The sequence below is a fragment of the Chenopodium quinoa genome, unplaced genomic scaffold (assembly GCF_001683475.1).
Source record: "Chenopodium quinoa cultivar QQ74 unplaced genomic scaffold, ASM168347v1, whole genome shotgun sequence".
Taxonomy (NCBI): Eukaryota; Viridiplantae; Streptophyta; class Magnoliopsida; order Caryophyllales; family Amaranthaceae; genus Chenopodium; species Chenopodium quinoa.
The window spans coordinates 2759681-2781464 of NW_018745323.1; the positions used below are offsets into that span (position 1 = coordinate 2759681).

At 29.8% G+C, this 21784-nt stretch overlaps 1 protein-coding gene across 1 annotated transcript; it reads right to left on the reverse strand.

The window, feature by feature from the left end:
- Nucleotides 1–14807: 14807 nt before the first annotated feature.
- LOC110712517 (trypsin inhibitor DE-3-like) lies at nt 14808–15428 on the reverse strand. Its single transcript, XM_021890981.1, has one exon. The coding sequence runs from the start codon at nt 15426–15428 to the stop codon at nt 14808–14810; it is 621 nt and encodes a 206-aa protein (XP_021746673.1).
- Between the last annotated feature and the right edge of the window lie 6356 nt (nt 15429–21784).

Below are 21784 nucleotides of genomic sequence, written 5' to 3' on the forward strand. Positions count from 1 at the left end.
GGGCCTGTTAATATTTACTTAATTTCAGTTCAGTCAGTTCAGTTCTAATCAGTTCAGTTTAGTTTAGTTTAGTTCAGTTCAACTCCAATCAGTTTAGTTCAGTGCAGTTTAGTTCAGCTCCCAATTTCCTTCTCTCATAAAATATTCATTTCAACTCAGTTCAGCTCCAATCAGTTCATTTTAGTTCAGCTTCAATCAGTTCAATTCAGCTCAGTTCAGCAAATATGAACAGGCCCTACGAAGGAAATTTTCAGCTCTATTCAGTTCAGTTCAGCTCCAATTATGAGTAGTTCAGTTCAGTTCAACTCAGTTTAATTAGTAAATCAGAACAGGCCCTAAGAGGTACAAAAAATTTATCTTTAATATAAATTCTTATTTGATTTACTTACCACTATAATTTTATCTTCCTTAATTATCTTTTGACAAATTATCATTCGCTTAAAATAATTATTATAAGGTGAAAATTTTTTTTTTTTTTTTTTGGTGACACTCATTTATAATTTAGGTGGTCCTATAGAAACATATAGATCTTTTGTTTAGTGGATTATGTACCCAAAAAAAAATTGACAAGGATTATGTTTAAACTTTATCTAAGGGCTTGTTCACTTCAGCTTAATTTCAATTCAGTTCAGCTTCAATCAGTCTAGTTCAGTTCAGCTATTAATTTCCTTCTCTTATAAAATATTCATTTCAATTCAGTTAAGTTCAGTTAAGCTCCAATCAGTTTAGTTCAACTCAACTTAGTTCAACTCAGCTTAGTTCAGTAAATGTGAACAGGCCCTAAGGTATATGTATAATCATCTAAGGTTATACTGTATCAAATTGAAGAACATGTACTCCATAATTTTTTTACATCTTAAACTGACGCAAGTGCACATTTCCCTTTAAAAGTCTAATATATGTTAACAAAATTAGTGTCTATACCCAAAGAAAGAGGTATAAGATAATTACCTTTTTATTAAAACAAAGTGGAAGATTATAAATGATTTTATGTGATTTCCTTATCCCAATAATTTTGATCATCTTATCTTTTGATAAAAAATATCCTTCACATAAAATAACCTTATTATAATATGCAAATTAAGTCAATTTTTGTGACACCCAACTTTTTTTTTTTTTAGGAAACCCAACTATAATTTAGGTAGTCCCAAAAGTAACATCAGCCTATTGTTTTGTGAACTTATGGAATATGTTTAACCTTTATGGTCAAGGTTTTTAAGTTTAACACAAATATTGGCAATGAGAAAAAAATTGCGATGAAAGGAGTAAGTCTAAGAAAAAATAAAAGAAAAAAAAGACATTATTAATATATTATATATTTTGGGTACTCTTAAATTAAAACTAGGGATTTCTAAATAAAAATCTAATTATACTATGCGAGTTGAATTCTATGTAAGGATAGTTTTGTGAAAATTTAAGGGTGACAAATAGAAAATATTATGCTTCATGAATGAAATTATCCTCGGATTTATTTTTAGCATTAAAGGTAAATAAATATATTTTTTTTTATTTTTATTTTGGGATTATATAGTAATTGTTTGGAACTACTCAATTATATTTTTTGTTATGTAATACACACATGTTTTGTCTAAGCACACAATTATGCAATATAGAGATACACTATAAAGTATTAGGTTGCAAAAGAAAAAATAAATCTTGTTGAGATAATTATTAGATTTAGTATGATTAATTTTTAGGCAAATATAATCTATACTTATATACTAAAGTAATCCCCGTAGTTATCTCCTAAGTACACGTGTCATCACCGTATAAAAAAAATTCCCGCCAAAATATTTTGTTACTTTTTTTTTATTGATATAAGTTTGTTACTATATCTAAAGGAGAAGTTTTTGCCTTATATTTTGGGGAGTGATATCCAACAATAATAATTTAAATAAAATCAAAAAAATATAGTGGTATTGAATAAAATGTTAGGTAAAATTATAAAATACGAGTACTATGGCCTCAAAAAAAAAAAAAAAACAAAAAAAAAAAAAAAAAAAAAAAACGAGTACTCTTTATGATATCATCAAAAGTTTTTTTTTTTTTTTTTTGGGTTCTGAACCAAAATAATATGAATAGTTAGTACTTTTTTTTATTAAGAAAAGAGTAGCTTTCATATTACGAATACTAAAATCTTATTAATTTTTCGACATCACGTTAATTGTAATGTAATTTAGACATTGAGATTAATCTTATGGTATATCACAATGTTTATTGTACTTTTTTATGATTTGTTTGTACATTTTCTAATAAACAAATAGTAAAGTATTATTGTAAAACCGCGCATTGAACTAGTGGAAAAATACGCACTACTTATCTACCTCTATAGTTATTATTTTTTGTTTTTGATATGAATATATGATCTTTAGTTTAAAAGTTCATCCATAGTGGAATCATTACAAGACTAATAAAAGTACCAATATAATAGTAACAAATAATTATCTTAAAATTTTCTAATGAAAATTAAATACATACTTGTATTAAACAGAAGTTACTCAAAATTTATAACCATAATCCTATAGAGCATACATACATAAATTTTGCTTTTAGATATCCTCCATTAAAATTTGGACATTCCCAAAATTTAATTTTGGACATATCCAAAATTTGTTTATTTTTATTTTTTTAGTTAAGGAGCATGATTGATTGACTATTAGTTAGTCCCAAATTATATGTTAAATATCAGTTTACCTTTAATCGAAGGATCAATGATTATCGGAATTCATAGACACAAGAATCCTAACAAATTAGATTATTAGTCCTTATTATTCCCCACGAAGGATTACCCTTCATAGAAACCCGACAGAAGATTACCCTTCGTAGAAAAACACCTCTCAACCCCTACATAGCATACATACATAAATTTCACTTTTAGATAACCCTAATTTAATTATGTGCGTACCCAAAAGTTGATTTTTATTTGTTAATTAGCATATAATTATATAATTCCCAATTTGGGTATACCTAAGTTGATTAGAACATAGATCGACCACGGTATATATATAAAATGTTTCCTAATTTGGGTATACCTAAGTTATATTTGGGCATACCTAAAACAAAGTGGTTCAATTTCTCTCTCTTTTTTTTATTTTAAAAAAACAAAATACAGAAGTATAAAGTTATTTCGGATAATTACATTCGTTTTCAGCACGTACTCTTGACTAGATTTATTGCAATTAGAAAGTTGTCTCATTAACTTAATCACAGTTTTTTATTAAAATAAAAGGCCGATTATAAATGCTGAAAATAGTTGCTAGGACAAAATATTACCTATTACATAACAATCCTTGTTTAGATTGAGAAACCTGTCATCTTAAATTAATTTAGGGATATGCGAAAACATACACTTGAATGTACATAGTACATAACAAAGAACAAAATTAGGTGATCTCAAAACGACTACTAGTTATTCCCAAAATAAATAGATAAAGTTTAGTTTGCCTTTGATCGTAGGATAGTTATCGAAATGAATACACGCAAGAATCCTAGAAATTTTGATTATTAGTCCTATTGTTTGTAGCGGATTACTCTGACATAGAAAAAACTTATGACCCTTACAGCTTAAATTTTCTTTTAGATATCTCCAATTGAATTTTAGGCATACCCAAAATTCAAATTTTATTAGTTAATCAGTACGATTAATGAATGTAAAAATTGATTAAGACATAGATCATGGTATATAAAATGTTTCCCCTTTGGGTATACCTAATTTATATTTGGGTGTACCAAAAACGAGGTGGTTTAATATTTAGTAAAAATAATTAAAGTTCACCAAAGATAATTTTAGTTAAAAGTTAGTTAAAATAATTTCAATTTAGTAAAAATTAAGTAATGATAAAGAATTAAGAAATAAATATGTAGAGAATGAGTAAAAATAATTTAAATTTAGCAAAAATAATTTCAAATCAATAAAAACAATTTCAATTCAGCAAAAATAAGGTGAAGTGAAGAGGGCATGAGTTTACTTTAGTAAAAATAATTCAGTTCAACAAAAATAAGTGCACTAATTTTAGTTAAAATTAGTAAATCTAAATTAGAAATATAATAGAGAATCAGTACGATGAAAATAATTTTTATTTTTTATTTTTTATTTTTTAATTTTTTTTTGGAAACATTTTCCTTTAATTAACACAAAGTTTAAAGACATTGATTGATTTTATTTAATTTTCTTTTACTTATAATTTTGACCGTCATACATTTTAACTATAAATATTTTTTTTAACATCGAAAATTCTACCGTGAATGTCGTATACCGCCATGTATTACTAAAGAAACGTATTGTATGTACCATTAATGCGATAAATTGAATTTGTTATTTATTTTTTGCATTTTGAAAACATGATTAAACTTAGCTAAGATGGTAAGAGCCTGCTCACATTTACTTAATTTCAGTTCAGTTCAGCTCCAATCAGTTAAATTCAGTTCAGTTCAGTTCAGCTCCAATAAATTCAGTTAAGTTCAGCTCAGTTCAGTAAATGTGAACAGACCCTTAATTTTATTAATTTTTCTTAGAGATATAATATCAAATCTTGCCACCCAAAATATATATACATTTTCCTTTTATTTTCTTTTTGATTGACTTAGTTTACATTGGAAACCTGGTCAAAAACTTGTAAAGTAAATTTATTTTAAAAGGGTCTTTTGTTCAAAAAAAAAAAGGTATAATAGGGCAATTATGTATACGAGATTTGTTCTCATGTCTTAACTATCACCCTCAATACTTTAATCATATTTGACATCTCCTTTGTTTGATTCATTGAAAAGAGGAAAATCAATTTTATGATGGAACTCAAAATGGTTTATTCAAGTATAAAATATGGAGTAATTGGTTTTAAAAAAAAAAAAAAAAAGAAGTATAAAATAATTGAGATAAAACCCAAAAACCAAAATGTTCAACATTTCATAATTAAAGCCAAGAATCAGTCATCCCATGTAGCCTACGATTACAAATTTACAATGGATAACATTATACAAGTAGCTAGTTTACCAATTTTTATATATCTTCGTCAGAAACAAAAATATATCATATCTTTTTTTGAAACATGATATTTTCATGAAACTTGCATAGTACACTAGGGCTCATGGTACACCTATTGTTAAATGATGAGTTTTTAACATCTCATTTGCAAGCTATCAATCTATTATTTTTAAAAAAAAAAAAAAAAATCAATCTCTTCCACAATTCATGAGATTCAACGTGATATTCTCCATTTTTACATAACTTTCAAAATTAAATTTCACCATATTTCAATTTCGAATTAAGAGAGAATAAAGTTTATAAAGAATTTTGTAGAGAGAAAAATACAGAGCGAATTATGAGAACATTGTAATCGATGGATCGGAGAAGGTAATTTGATTTTATGTTATGATTTAAATTTCATGATTTTGCTTATTAGGTTGATCATATTTTGTTATTATTTTGCACGATTATTGTAAAATATCCTTTTTTTTTCAATTTTGATATTTATGAATTTGAGATGCATATGACAAAGGTTGAAGATGATGTTATTTTATTTTGTCAAAGGTTGTAGATGATGTTCTTTATATTTTGTCAAATGTTGAAGATGATGTTCTTTATAAATTGTACTTATGTTTGTTATTATAGTCAGACCCGTTTTTGAGATTTCGGTGGCCTGGGGCAAAAACATAAATCGGGGCCTTAATTCACATATACTATATGAAATTTCAAAAAATTGGGTATGCAAAAATATTTTTTTATGATCAATAATCTTTAAAAACATCAAATTTCATAAAACATTGAAATTACATTCCCGTAACTCTCGTTGAAGTAATTACACCAGCCGAACCATTCAAACCAAGTATCCAACCAATCCATTAGATTTTTTTAATACAAAGAAAAATATAATTTAATATAAAGAAGAGATCTTGATGAATAAAGTCGTGTATGCACCGTTCAAAAAAAAAAGTAGGGTATGCAAAGAGAATTATATATAATTAGATTAATCCCGATGAAAATTTAAGAGTAAAATGACCGTTTATATAGTTTTCATCTTCAATTGAATCACGAAAGAGAAGGAATTTAACTAACCGAAGATTGTAATGAGATACATTTTGAAAAATAAAATTACCAAAAATGGGGATACAATTAAAATTAATGAATTTTTTTTTTCTTAATCAAATTCACTTGGGAAAGTGAATGATTTGGGTAAAAAATTAGGGAAGAAATATGTTTACCAAAAATGTCATTTGATATTTTGGAATTCTACAATACTATTGTAGTGTTGTACAGTACACACTTCTTGCTTTCTTTCTTTTTTTTTTTTTTGTTAAATGTATATAAACGTAATATTATTTAGTACAAATTATATTTATTTGGGGCCTTGTATTGTATTGAAACTAGACTTTTTAACAAGGGGCCCAGGGCAGCCGCCCTAGCTGCCCTCCCCTTGCTACGGCCCTGATTATAGTTATTGAACATTTATATGAATGTTCTTTATTTTTATCCTTTATATTCTTTGCTTCAATGTTCTTTGATTTATTCTGCATGTTCTTTGAATTATTATAATATTTTTTAAATAATATATCATTTATTAATTCTATATATTTTTTTAATATTAATTATCACTAACTGCGTACATTTATTTTAAAATCAGGATCGTGAAGGTTGATGACGATATTCTTTTGAGAGGATCGTGAAGGTTGATGACGATATTCTTTTGAGATCTTCTCTATTGATGATTGTTTTTAAGATCTAAAGAACATCCGTGATATTATTATAGAACATGATAATATTATGTAATGAACATATATATATATATATATACTACGATTCAAAGACAAAATTCAAAGAATATTTCACAATAAGCAATGAACATTATGTGACGATAAAAGTACATTGCAATTACGCAATCAAAGAAAATGGACATTTAAAATAAACTATCAAAAAATCTAATAAAAATCATTATATAATATAATTATGGACATAAGGAAAAAGATATAGTTTTACAAAAATTATTGTACATTACAAACAACTATAAAGTACATTATGTTTTCTAATTGAGAACATTATTAAATCACATATAGGACATCACAAAAAAATTATATATATCAACCCTAAAATGAATATTGTAACTATATATATTAAAGGTGAAAAATATGAATGAAATAAAAAAAATATTTGAAAACTAAAATTTTGAAAATGAAATTTATAAATTTAAATTTTGAAATTTATAAACAATATTTTAAATATTTTTAGGTGAAATTTATAAACAATATTTTAAATAATTTTAGAGAATAAAATACAGATTTAATTTTTAAGTAAAAAAAAATAATAATAATATGTTGGCACTTTTGGCACCGGTTAACCGGTGCCAAAAAATGAATCATAAAATTTTTTGTTACTTTTTGGCACCGGTTAACCGGTGCCAATTTCAAGTTTTGGCAACGGTTTAAACCGGTGCCTTTTTAAACCCCTTTTGGCACCCCCCACATTGGCACCGGTTCAAACCGGTGCCTTAGGCCAGGTTTGAACCGGTGCCAAATTCGTTTTTTCACGTAGTGTTTCGGGTGAGAGGCGATGGGTTGAGGTGGTTTCGGGTGAGAGGCGATTGGTTGGGGTGGTTTTGGGTGAACGGTGGTGGGTTAAGGTGTATGGTGGGAACTGGGAGTGCGTGAGTAAAGGGTGGAGAATTAGAGATGGTTTTTGGTAGCTTTTAGTGGTTTGAACAAGTCAAATCACTACTTGAAAAAAAATGTAAGTGTTTGGCAAAGTAGTGGTTAGAGTAGCTTTTAGTGGTGGAGGTATCTTTTATGAAAAGTTAGAAAGATTAGCTTTTGAAATTAAAGGTAGCTTTTGAGGTAGCTGTTGAAAATTTAATTTATAGTTTTAAAAATAAAATGTTGATTTTTATATGTAACAGCTAGTCAACCGCTACTTTACCGAACCCTCATATCTAAATTATTTAGCTTCACAGCTAACAGCTACATACACAACTCACAGCTATCTCCACAGCTACAGCTACCTTCACAGCTATATTTTGCCGAACATACCCTTTATGTTTAAAGTAAGGCAATTTTGATTTTTAACACCTCTAAAAAAGACTTATTTGCTCTTACCACCAACATAAAATAAAATAAAAATAAAATAAAAATTATTTTACCACCACATAAAAAAATGAAAATTGGCTTTTACCACCTATTACTTCCAACTAACGGATTCTTTCCATAAATTCGTTAGTGTGACCTACCATATACACGTGTCACCATATTATTGGGTAGATTTTAAAATATTTTTTTTTAAAAAAAAAACCCAGCCACCACTGGATCGACTACCAGCCCCACCACCGGACCGATTACCATCCCCACCACCGGACCGGCTACCAACCCCATCACCAACTCGCCACACAGCAGCTGCCGCCCACCGCACAGCAACAACCATTGCGCAACACACACAATCACCGCACAGCCACCGCACCTACAACGCACTAGCCACCGCACCACACAACGAAACCACCCATAAAGCCGCCTCCTGGAGAATTTCGATCATTTCTAAAACCCTAGCCACCACCAAATTCCCCACTCTTCTAAACCCTAACCACCACCTAACTTTGACCTCTTCCTTAGCCAACACCAAATTTCGGTCGTCCCTAGCCCCACTCGAAATTCCAACCAACCAAGGTGAGGTGATTCCGCTGCCGGCTAGTTGACATGGAAGATCGGGGGAGATGAAGAGGAAACATCAAAAAGGTGGGCCCTAGTAACGGATTCGTGGACGGAATCTGATAGTTGGTGGTGAAATCCAATTTTTGGAAATTTTGTTGGTGGTAAAATAAAACCTTTTTTTATGTAGGTGGTAAAAGCAAATAAGTCGTTTTTTTAGAGGTAGTAAAAATCAAAATTTTCCTAAAGTAATATACTTAAGAAAATTCTACGTGGAACATGTATATAATCAGATTTTCGTTGTAAAACTGGAACACTTGAGAATTGGAACACTTGAGTTTTGTTTATACTAAATTTCGTTAGATTTGATGTGGGATACAGGCTACGGACCAACTAAATTAAAATAAGGAACATTGAATGTGGAATATAATTGACGGAAAATAAAGAGAGAGGGGCGACACGATATGGTGACGCGAAAAATCCAATGAAGATGGGTAAAAACCGCGAATGGCAATAAGTCTACTAATAATCCAGTATAATACGGGCATAAAGCCAATGTTACAAGTACAATATGTGATTATGTGTATAATAATTGATAACAATAAAGCATGTATAGAAATAAAGGTAATTAGCTTGTACGTGGTCTTTATGGTATAATGATAACAATAAAGCATGTACAAAAATAAAGGTAATTAGCTTGTATGTGGTCTTTGTAGTATAATCAGGAGGCTCAATTAGGGAAGTAGTATGTCATTTGGGCGGAATACATCTGTGTTACTCTTTGAAGTGAACACCTACTTTTGGTTGGGAATTTTCATTTTCCATAAATAGCCTTCATAAAAAGGAGGAGCTATACAAGATAATATAAAGATATTCTACAAGGGTAATATAGTAAATTAATAAAAAGGATACAAGATAATTTAATTGAATGATCCTTGATAGTATTTGGGTAATTCTCGTGTCTGATTCACTCATCATTTGTTAGATGTCATAAGGAATTTAAACATTCATCATTACATTTTGGTTTTGAGAACTTGATTGTCAATCTTGAAGGTTATGCTCTGTTTATTTAGTTTCCTTTAGATTAGGTTTATGCTTATTCTTAGTGATGTTGTGGAGGGGGTTTTATTAATCTAGTGCACTTGACAATTTACTAATCATATCTTGACTGAGAAATGGTTGTGTAGATATGAAAGGTCTAGGTTTCAATTGGTATTAACTTTGCAACTTGTGAATTATAAAATAAAGAGAAGGTGTGAACAATTTAGTTAAATTAGTAGATTCATTTGGCTCAACTTTGCAACATCAAGGTATGCTTAAGATGTTAATTATGAAGTATGTTATTGAGGGCTCTTACATGCAATGCCTTTTCTTTTATTTGTGAACAGATTAAACTTTGTAACGGTCTTGATTGTCCAAGCTTGAAGATTGTTGATACTAGTGTGAACTGAAACAACTGTATATTTTGAATAGAAGTGGCCTGGTGATAATGTATAGTCCATTTTTTGTAAAGAGATGTGAAGTGCACGCACTTATTTGTATTACAAGCATTCATACATCATATTTTTGTACTATTAATTACTTCCTCCGTTTCTATTTAGTTGACGCGTTCGATTTAGACACATATATTAAGGAGGGGAGAGAGAGTGAGAGAGAATGAAAAAGCAAGTGGGGTAGCTTGTAAATGCAAGGTAAAAAATTTACCCCAAAAGGAAAAGTGTCAACTAAAAAAAAAACTTTCTAAAAAGGAATACGTGTCAACTAAAGAGAAACAAAGGTAGTGTATTATGAGACAGTATGAATAGATATTAAATATAAATTCTTTTGTACAAGTATTTTAATTATGTATTTAATTTTGAATCATATATGAATTAGTTGGACAGGGTTCTTTAGTTAATATATAACAATATCAAAGACATTATTGATACTAAAGAGTCTCTATATAATATCGTAAACAGAATTTTCAAAATTTAAATTTTTTAGAAAAATTATTGGATTAGCACATGCCCCTCAGGTTGTTGCTTGTTGTGAGATCAATGAAAATTGGAGGTTTTTTTTTTCAAATTTTGAGCTTCGGAATCTTTAGCAGCGGAGAGGCTGGGCTGACTGCTCGCACATACCGCTCCTATTGCTATAGCGTATGCGCTGTTAAGACTTGCCGAGCAGGCATCCGATACGACAGATGACCGGCCCCTACAAGAGAAGAGGAGGCGGGCGCTTAACCCAAAAGGTCGAGGGGTTGCTAGAAACCTCAGTAGGGTTGGTGCTCCCAAGGGTTTGCATTTTTAACCAAACCATTCAACTAGGTTAAAGCGAATGCCAGGAGCGGTATCCATTACCTCGGCAAAGCAGTAGATCTCGATAGAGAACAGGGGAGGAATCTGCTTCGCGAGGGTAGATAGATTCTCACGACTAGGAGGAAGATTGCTAGCATGGAGGGGACGAGAGTTTTGGGTTTGGTGGTTTTGGGGGCGTTATGGTTGCGGGAAAGGGAGGGGGGGTTCAGGTGGGTTGGGGGTGGTGGTGAGACATGGGTGGTGGTTTTGGGGATGGCTGTGGTGAGTTGGGGGGAAGGCGGCGGTGGCGCGGGGGTGGTGCTGTGGTGGTGACTGGGTAGTTTTAGGTTTTTATTTATTTTTTTTTAATTTTTTTTCTTTTTTTGGCCAATAATAACATGACACGTGGCTTATCGACCCACTTAACGGATTCCTAAACAGAATCAGTTAAGTGGTGGTAATACCAAATTTGTAGAAATTTATCTGGTGTTAAAATCCATTTTTTTTATGGAGGTGTTAAAATCAATTTTTGCGTTTTTGTGAGGTGTTAAAATCTAAAATTTCCTAATATTAGGATTATTATGGCAAAAGTGACTATCATTCGGGGACGGAGGGATTAGTTGTTAGGATTATTATGAGAATATTTTGTGATATATCTTGGTTGATTATCTCCTTGTTAGTAGTAGTTTATGCCATAATAATAAGCTGTAAGGTAATATAACCTTCTCCACTTCTGCAAAAGATGATGATGATGATTGCCCCTAAAAAAAAAAAAAATTTGACGATTAAGTGCTCAAATGAAGAGAAATTTCCAAGATAAATTCTTGCTATTAATAAGACATCAATCATACGTATTGTTCATCGTACAACATTCTTATTATTTATATGATTGATTACATTCGTAGCAATGTAGTTTGGAGCAAGAAAGACGACGCGACACTTAAGCTTTAATGAAACTTAGAACGTGGAAGAAATTTGGATCTCTTGAAACTAGACCTAACCACACAACCACACCATGCTGTTGTCATCTGTGACGTCAGTATCATCAATAGCGCCGCATACGATATCTTTCTTAGCTGCAAACACATCGATCGTACTACTAGACGGACAATGAAGATTACGTTAAGGTCAGAGGAAATGTGGATTGTTGGAATATTTGCTTCAAATTGTTAGTGGTTAGTTAACTCCTAATGTTAGTGGAATCATAACAGTAGTGGGTTAGTTTAGTGGGGATTAATGTTAGCATGATCAATGATCATGGGATTATGTTCCTTATTTTTAGTTATATTTTGCACTATATATATGTTGCAATGTAGTACAATTTTAAAATGGATTGAATACAACTTTTATTATTCTTTTCCTTCTCTCATCTCTATTTTATTATTTCAACATGGATGTGTTTTTGTGATGGGTCGGATGGTAGGAACGTTACTGGGGTTTCGTCGTAAAAGCCTTCGGCTAGTTGGGCTACGTATTGAGGGCATTCGGGTTGGTTTGGTTTGGATACCGCGATTAGGCCACCCCCAATACGGAGTTCTGAAAGTGCAGTGCGGATGTAGTAGGATCGGAAGAGCCTACTTCGAGTGGGTTCCCTTCGATGTCGAGGTCGTTGGCGGCTGTCTTTGCAGCTCCGATGAAAAGGAAAGTGATAAGGAAGATTGTTGCTGAAAATTGGATGATAAGATTAGCCATTTGTATGTTATTTTTTAAGTTTGATGGGAAAAGTTAGAGTTAGAGGGTAAGGATGCGTTCGTTATTTTAAGCCAGGACATTTTCTATAAGTGCCTCTTTGTTTGGAGCTAAACTTTAGACAGAACCAACAACTAAGTTTGGACATGTGATTGAAAGGATAAAAGGGTAAATTTTAATGTACAATATATATATTTTTTTTTTTACAATAGCAATAAAACTATCGTTATACATACCCTATTAGATTAAATGGAACTAAATTGAATTGGACTAAACTAACTTAATAACAATTAAATAGGAATTCCATAAAAAAAGAGTCTTGAGAATTTTTATTCGATTTAGGAATATGGTGTACGGTGTTAAAAAAAAAAAAAAAAAGGAATATGCTTGTATGTTTAGGTTCGTTACCCCAAAACATTGTTGCTTTGGCCAATATGGATTCTCCTTGATTAATTAATAATATGGCCGCTATCGTTTGGTTAAAAAAAAAAAAAAAATTATTGGTTCATGTCTCAAGCAAAATATCTAAGTTCTAATTTTTGCTCTATTTCAAGCATAAAGGTATTGTTAGATGACCAAATTTATAATTTCAAAATATATAAACAAAAACATAAAATGAATATTACTAGAAAAAATTATCAAAAACTACACGCTTAATAGGGGTATTTGTAAACAACTACTCGGTAAAAAAAAATTTAAAAAAAAAAAAAACTACCCATAAATTTAAAAACTTAGTGTAGCACTACACATTTCAACTTTCGGCAACAAACTCCGGTGTCAGCCCCAGTTGTTAAATTAGTAACCCCTAACCAATTAACCCCTCCAACCTGGTAAACATTGACCACCTAGTAACCCATGACCCACCTAGTAACTCCTGACCGAGTAACCTATGACCAAACCAAGTAACCCCTAACCGAGTAACCTCTGACCGAACCTAATTTAATAACCTCTGATCGGACCTATTAACCTGACCTAATCACCAATTCCACCTCTAAAGTAGCCACCTAACCACCAATTCCAACAATCAACCATCTTCGAAAGTCGTAACAATGGCGACCACAACACGACCATCATCTAACCTTCAATTGTTGTACTGACTGAACCCACAACACCACCAACTCCCGCATTCACACTACTAACCCCAGCCCCAAACGCCTGCCACTAGCCCCTAACCCACAAACAAACCCTAATCCAACCATACCATTAAAAAGAAAAAAAAATTAATCGAACAAATACCTTAAAAAGTTAACAATGGCTTCGAATTTCACTTCAAGTATGGCTATAAAGGCCAAAATTCGACCATGAAAACTCTGGATCTAGAGTTTTCATGGCTGAATTTGGCCTTAAAAACCTTGAACTTGTTTTCCGATTTACGGAGTCACCAAACCACTACTACCCACCCAGCGAAACCACCTTCTCCGACAAACAAACCACGAAGACGACTATCGATGATGGTTGCGAAATTCGTGTTCTCTGAGAAAATGAGATGCAGGTTCTGGGCTTGGAGAGGAAGAAAAGAGGAGACAGAAGAGAAAGAAAAGAATTTTTAAAAAATGTGTGGCAGTGTGGCCAGCTACATATTTGTACTTAATTACAATTATTATTCAAGCTTAATTATTTTTTATTAATATGCGCTAACAATATGTTGTTTACAATTGGATTATGCAACAACCATACTAGAAATTTAAGAAGAATTCATTCGTGATTTTCCATCCTTGGAATTTGATATTGCTCAACATAATTTTGCAATTACACTTATATTTTTCATCTCAATATGTAGTAAAGTGTGACTGTGGTGCATGCTCATCACTTAAGTAAATATGTTACAAGCAACGTTTTGTCGAGCGTGCGTGCTTATTTTGCGAATGGGTTTGGTACTATGGTACCCTTTGCAAGTTGTTCCATGTACGTATAGTATAGATTATCTGATTAGAATTTGGGTTTAGATTTGGATCCTCATCTCCTAACCCAAAAATTATATTAATCGTCATAACATAAGTAAATACGAAAAGAAAAAGAGTAATACGAAGTAATACATAATTAAAAGAGAGAGTAAAATTACATAACTCAACTCGGTTGATGAATAAATCATAAACTAGAGGAGGAATTTATTTATGCGTGGACTATATAATATATATATATATATATATAGCCAAATAATACCACGTACACTTACACTGACACACAGTTACATCTTACACAAGTGCCAAATCAACTTAATTAAACATAAGAAGCTAACTTAGGATCAGCTTTCACGAAAGTAACAGGATAAGGAGAATCAGGGACGACTGCCAAAAGCTCGTTAACATATGAAACATCGTTACACTTCATTTCCGAAACTCTAAAAAAATTGGACTCGATTGTGTGACAAAACTTTATATTGTACACATACTTACCAGTTTTAGCTTCTTCAATTTTGAATGCATAAGTGTCCTTAAATTTACCATCAGCACCAACAACAACGTACGAGTTATTGTTTTCGTCTTCTTCGGCTACCCACCAACGTAACTCTTTGTTGCAAGTGGCATACTCACGATTAAAGTAAAATTCAATTGGCATAGAGGTCATAAGAAACCCAATTTTCAAAGGGGAAGACATTAATACGGGTAAGCCGTTAGAGTAGAGTTTTTGGGTGATAAAAAGAGGGCATGGTGACGACGAGTTACCTTTTGTCAAGGCTAGGCCACCAACGCCTATTAAGCGTGGGATGATGTAGTAGCTTCCCCCGTTTTTGACTAGGTCGCCGTCCGTGTCTAGGATAGGGGCGGCGACACTAGAAACGGGGGACAGAACGAAAAGAACAAGAGTAACTGCAGCAACTGGGAGGAGAAATGAAGCCATTTCTCTATTTTGGTGAATCACTTTTGCTAGGGTTATATTGTTTTCTTTTGTTGAGCTTTGTGGGTTGATGAGGAATTGAAATAGAAGGCTGCTATTTATAGAGAATTGTATTGAAAATACAGTTTTTTTTATTTTTGTTTTGGGTCCTTACAAATAAGCGTAACATTGCATGGTGTATGTGCATGAATATTACTCCCTCCGTTCCTAAATGTTTTTTACGTTTTTATTTAGAGTTTTCCTTTTTATTCTTTATATTTAGTATCTTTCCTATTTTAGTCATAAATTTTGGACAAAATTACCCTTGTTTTACAATTTTTATATTCAAAAGTCCTTAATTTTCCATGTGATATTGTACTTTTTGTACTATTTTAATAGTTTTTCAACACTTATTATTACTTTCACTCTCCTTTCTCCTCTAATTTCTTCACCCCACATGCTCAACATTGATTTTTCATTGAAATATTCCAACATGCCTCAACTTTATACAATTTCTTAATAATCGCGCATAATTCCAAACGTAAAAGATAGATTGTCAATGTATAGTCTGTAATACAGTTTTTTTTTTTTTTTTTTTTTTGATGGAGTGTAATACAGTATTACAAGATTTGGGTCCAACATTATTGGGAAAAGATAGTATAGTATGACATGAATCATGTCGACATAACTAGAAATTTACAAGCATACATTTTGACATGATTTTTATAGTATTTTTTTGTAGTACTGAAGTTGACAAAAGAGAAATTAATTACTTGGACCATTTGTGGTCGTTGAGAAAGTAAATTATAGCTACATGAAAAAAACAAGTGTAAAACTATGACCACTAATATAAAATGGGCTCAAGAGACACCTTTAGAGGCAGTCCTGTGTCTCTAGTTTAAGTTGTCTCTTCATTTGATGACGTGGCCTAACTAATTTCATAGAATCTGAGACCTGTTATCTAAAATATGAGGTCTCCACCATTGACCTAATTTCTTGGCTAAAAATTCTAGCGTAGTCGTCGACTACGGACAACTACGGACGACTATGGTCGACTATAATAAGAGATTAAATCTCAACGGTTTATTTGTAAATTGACTAATCCTAGGCGTTCAAATCGACACCTTAAAAAAACAATCATCAAGTCTAGTCATCAAGTCATTAACTCTTGTTTGGTTAAATTTATTTGTTCAAACATTTGTTTTTTTTTTCTTTTATAAAATTGAATAAAAATATGTTCCAAATAAAAAATATTCATCTTCAACTTATATCATCTAAAACCTTCAGATCAATCTACAACATTCATTCTTCTGGTTCAAATTAATTAAATTCTTATATTTAGTTTGATTTCATAAATTATAATAAAATTAATTTTCTGATTTTATATTATTTATTTAATGATTTAGGAATTAATTTATGGATTAATCGTATTACTTTGTGTTTAACTTTTATTAGTCGTATGAAATCATGAATATCATCCACCATTGATGAACGTTCAAGCTATGACATGATTTTAGGTTGAAGATAGATAAAAATAAAAAAAATAGAACAAGATATTTCTTTTTAGAAACATAAATCAAGATATATAACTAAAATTGAAAGAAGTGTTTCCATAATTTTAGCTATATTTTTTTTTTATAAACTGGCGTTATTTGAGGAGGGTTTTTTTTATTTTTTATTTTATTTTATTTTTTAACAGACTAGGCGTGATTATTTGGAATTTATTTTTTTTAATTTTTATTTTTTTTAAACAGACTAGGCGTGATTATTTGGAATTTTTTTTTTTTGTTTTGTGAAAGGAGTAGGCGTGATTTGGAGAGGGAATTGAATATATGATAAAATATTTCCCTATATTATTTTTTAAATTTGTTAATATATAAATATAAAATTTTCTTAATTCATACCAGGTTTATTACAAAATAATGTCATTGGCTAACTGATATTATTTCACCATGATTTATTTTTACTTATTTTCTCGTATATGCTATTGAGTCCTTATCTTTAAGATTTTATTTAGTTTATTATATGAAAATATTCTTTTCTATCTTTGTACAATATCTTTTTAGGTAGGATATTTTTCCATTCTTGGCTCTTTGTGTATGTATAATATATTGTAATTACATTCCTCCTTTCAAGGGAAACAAAATATAATAGGCATACGTGCATTAAAATCTAATATATATAAATAAAGTAGGCATTTTTGGAGAGCGTTGAGAGCGCCACATAAGAAAAGGTATATTTTCGACCAATTAAAAATTATATTTCTATTTTATTTTAGAATTAAAAAAATCACTCGCCACCTAAACAAAAGTGACGAATGAAATTTTAAATTTTTGCCACGTAGGTAAAAACGACGAATAGTAATTTATTAGGATTTTAATTATTTAAGAACACTAAATTTTATCATTTTTATTTGTTACAAAACAAAAAATTATCTTTATATATTAGGATTTATATCATTTAAATAACTAAAAATTATATTTTGATATTTAAAAAATATAAATTATCATTTGATGTTAATGGTTTTATGTAAATATCTGATGATATAATACTTTCATACAAAATTTTAAAACTTATAATGCAAGAAAAAAAAATTAAGAGATCACCACAAAAATATTTATATAAAAAAATGTATATAAAAATTTGTGCATCGCACGCCACATAAGCAAAAGTAATATTTCGACCAATGAAAAATTAGATTTATATATTTATTTAGAATTTTAATTTTCATTCGCCATTTAAGAAAAAATTAACAAATGAAATTTGAGAATTGAAAACAAAAAAATAGTAATTTAAGATTTAAATTATTAAAAAAAATAAAAATTATCTTTTATATTATCTTTTACATTAGGATTTATATTATTTTAACAAATAATTAAAAATTAAAAAATATATTTTGATTTAATGATTTTATCTAACTATCCGATGAATGAGATAATATTTATTTCAATTTATAAATTCAAGTTCTATATACGTTAAATTTAAATAAGAATAATTTAAAACTTAACAAAATATTTTACCTTAAATTAATGTTAAAATAATAGAATAGAAAATAAAAACAAAAAAAAATTAAGAAATTACAAAAAAAAAATATACAAAATGAATACAAACTTTTAAATAAAACGGATGTTCAGTAAATTACTGAACATCCGTTATAAAGTGACAATAAAATGTGCAAAAGTTACACTAAAACGCACAAAAGTTATTGTGACATATATAAGAGTTATTATGCTTTATTGATAAATTTGACAAAAGTGACACTAAATTTGACAAAAGTGACACTAAATCTGACAAAAGTGTACCCGATATACAGTAAATTACTGAAAACCGGGTGTATACAAAATTTTTCCCAAAATGAAATATTTAAAAACCGTGCATTGCACGGGCTTACATCTAGTTAATTTTAAAACCACGGTAATTTTTAATTAGGGAAGTAGCTAGTAGGGCACTTGACAAGGAAAAATATTGAACCCTGACTATTATGTGTTTTTTTTTTTTTTTTTTTTTTTTTTGAATAGACTGTTATGTGTTTGAGATGTAGAAATGTAGGAATAAAGCTAAGAAATGTAGGAATATATCCAATAAAATTAATCAACCTAATTATGTGTTTGAGAATCAAAAGATAATTGATAATTAAGTGTAAGAATGTGAATAATGTGAATTTACAAGTTTTGCACTAAAAGTGAACCTCGACTATTATAATGTGTAAATAAGGTCACTAATTGGTGACACACAATGATAATCTAGGTGGTCCCAATATTTAACATTGTTCTTTTGTTTAGTTGAATTATGTATAATTAGTCATTATCCAAAAGATATAAATATTTAACTAAATTTATTTCAGATAAACACGTACATATTTTGAACATATGACACCTTGAGGGGATGTAATCAAGTATACATGACTCTTTGCAAAATTATATATGAAGGGACCAGTTCACATTTAATAAGTTGAGGTGAACTGATTGGAACTGAACTGAACTGAAATGATTGGAGCTGAACTGAACTTAATTGAACTGATTGGAGCCGAATTGAATAAAGCTTAAATGAATATCTTATGAGAGAAGGAAATTAGGAGCTGAACTGAACTACGGGCCTGTTAATATTTACTTAATTTCAGTTCAGTCAGTTCAGTTCTAATCAGTTCAGTTTAGTTTAGTTTAGTTCAGTGCAGTTTAGTTCAGCTCCCAATTTCCTTCTCTCATAAAATATTCATTTCAACTCAGTTCAGCTCCAATCAGTTCATTTTAGTTCAGCTTCAATCAGTTCAGTTCAGCTCAGTTCAGCAAATATGAACAGGCCCTACGAAGGAAATTTTCAGCTCTATTCAGTTCAGTTCAGCTCCAATTATGAGTAGTTCAGTTCAGTTCAACTCAGTTTAATTAGTAAATCAGAACAGGCCCTAAGAGGTACAAAAAATTTATCTTTAATATAAATTCTTATTTGATTTACTTACCACTATAATTTTATCTTCCTTAATTATCTTTTGACAAATTATCATTCGCTTAAAATTATTATTATAAGGTGAAAATTATTATTTTTTTTTTTTTTTGGTGACACTCATTTATAATTTAGGTGGTCCTATAGAAACATATAGATCTTTTGTTTAGTGGATTATGTACCCAAAAAAAAATTGACAAGGATTATGTTTAAACTTTATCTAAGGGCTTGTTCACTTCAGCTTAATTTCAATTCAGTTCAGCTTCAATCAGTCTAGTTCAGTTCAGCTATTAATTTCCTTCTCTTATAAAATATTCATTTCAATTCAGTTAAGTTCAGTTAAGCTCCAATCAGTTTAGTTCAACTCAGCTTAGTTCAGTAAATGTGAACAGGCCCTAAGGTATATGTATAATCATCTAAGGTTATACTGTATCAAATTGAAGAACATGTACTCCATAATTTTTTAACATCTTAAACTGACGCAAGTGCACATGTCCCTTTAAAAGACTAATATATGTTAACAAAATTAGTGTCTATACCCAAAGAAAGAGGTATAAGATAATTACCTTTTTATTAAAACAAAGTGGAAGATTATAAATGATTTTATGTGATTTCCTTATCCCAATAATTTTGATCATCTTATCTTTTGATAAAAAATATCCTTCACATAAAATAACCTAATTATAATATGCAAATTAAGTCAATTTTTGTGACACCCAACTTTTTTTTTTTTTTTAGGAAACCCAACTATAATTTAGGTAGTCCCAAAAGTAACATCAGCCTATTGTTTTGTGAACTTATGGAATATGTTTAACCTTTATGGTCAAGGTTTTTAAGTTTAACACAAATATTGGCAATGAGAAAAAAATTGCGATGAAAGGAGTAAGTCTAAGAAAAAAAAAAAGAAAAAAAAAAAGACATTATTAATATATTATATATTTTGGGTACTCTTAAATTAAAACTAGGGATTTCTAAATAAGAATCTAATTATACTATGCGAGTTGAATTCTATGTAAGGATAGTTTTGTGAAAATTTAAGGGTGACAAATAGAAAATATTATGCTTCATGAATGAAATTATCCTCGGATTTATTTTTAGCATTAAAGGTAAATAAATATTTTTTTTTTATTTTTATTTTGGGATTACATAGTAATTGTTTGGAACTACTCAATTATATTTTTTGTTATGTAATACACACATGTTTTGTCTAAGCACACAATTATGCAATATAGAGATACACTATAAAGTATTAGGTTGCAAAAGAAAAAATAAATCTTGTTGAGATAATTATTAGATTTAGTATGATTAATTTTTAGGCAAATATAATCTATACTTATATACTAAAGTAATCCCCGTAGTTATCCCCTAAGTACACGTGTCATCACCGTATAAAAAAAATTCCCGCCAAAATATTTTGTTACTTTTTTTTTTTATTGATATAAGTTTGTTACTATATCTAAAGGAGCAGTTTTTGCCTTATATTTTGGGGAGTGATATCCAACAATAATAATTTAAATAAAATCAAAAAAATATAGTGGTATTGAATAAAATGTTAGGTAAAATTATAAAATACGAGTACTATGGCCTCAAAAAAAAAAAAAAAAAAAAAAAAAAACAACGAGTACTCTTTATGATATCATCAAAAGTTTTTTTTTTTTTTTTTTTTTGGGTTCTGAACCAAAATAATATGAATAGTTAGTACTTTTTTTATTAAGAAAAGAGTAGCTTTCATATTACGAATACTAAAATCTTATTAATTTTTCGACATCACGTTAATTGTAATGTAATTTAGACATTGAGATTAATCTTATGGTATATCACAATGTTTATTGTACTTTTTTATGATTTGTTTGTACATTTTCTAATAAACAAATAGTAAAGTATTATTGTAAAACCGCGCATTGAACTAGTGGAAAAATACGCACTACTTATCTACCTCT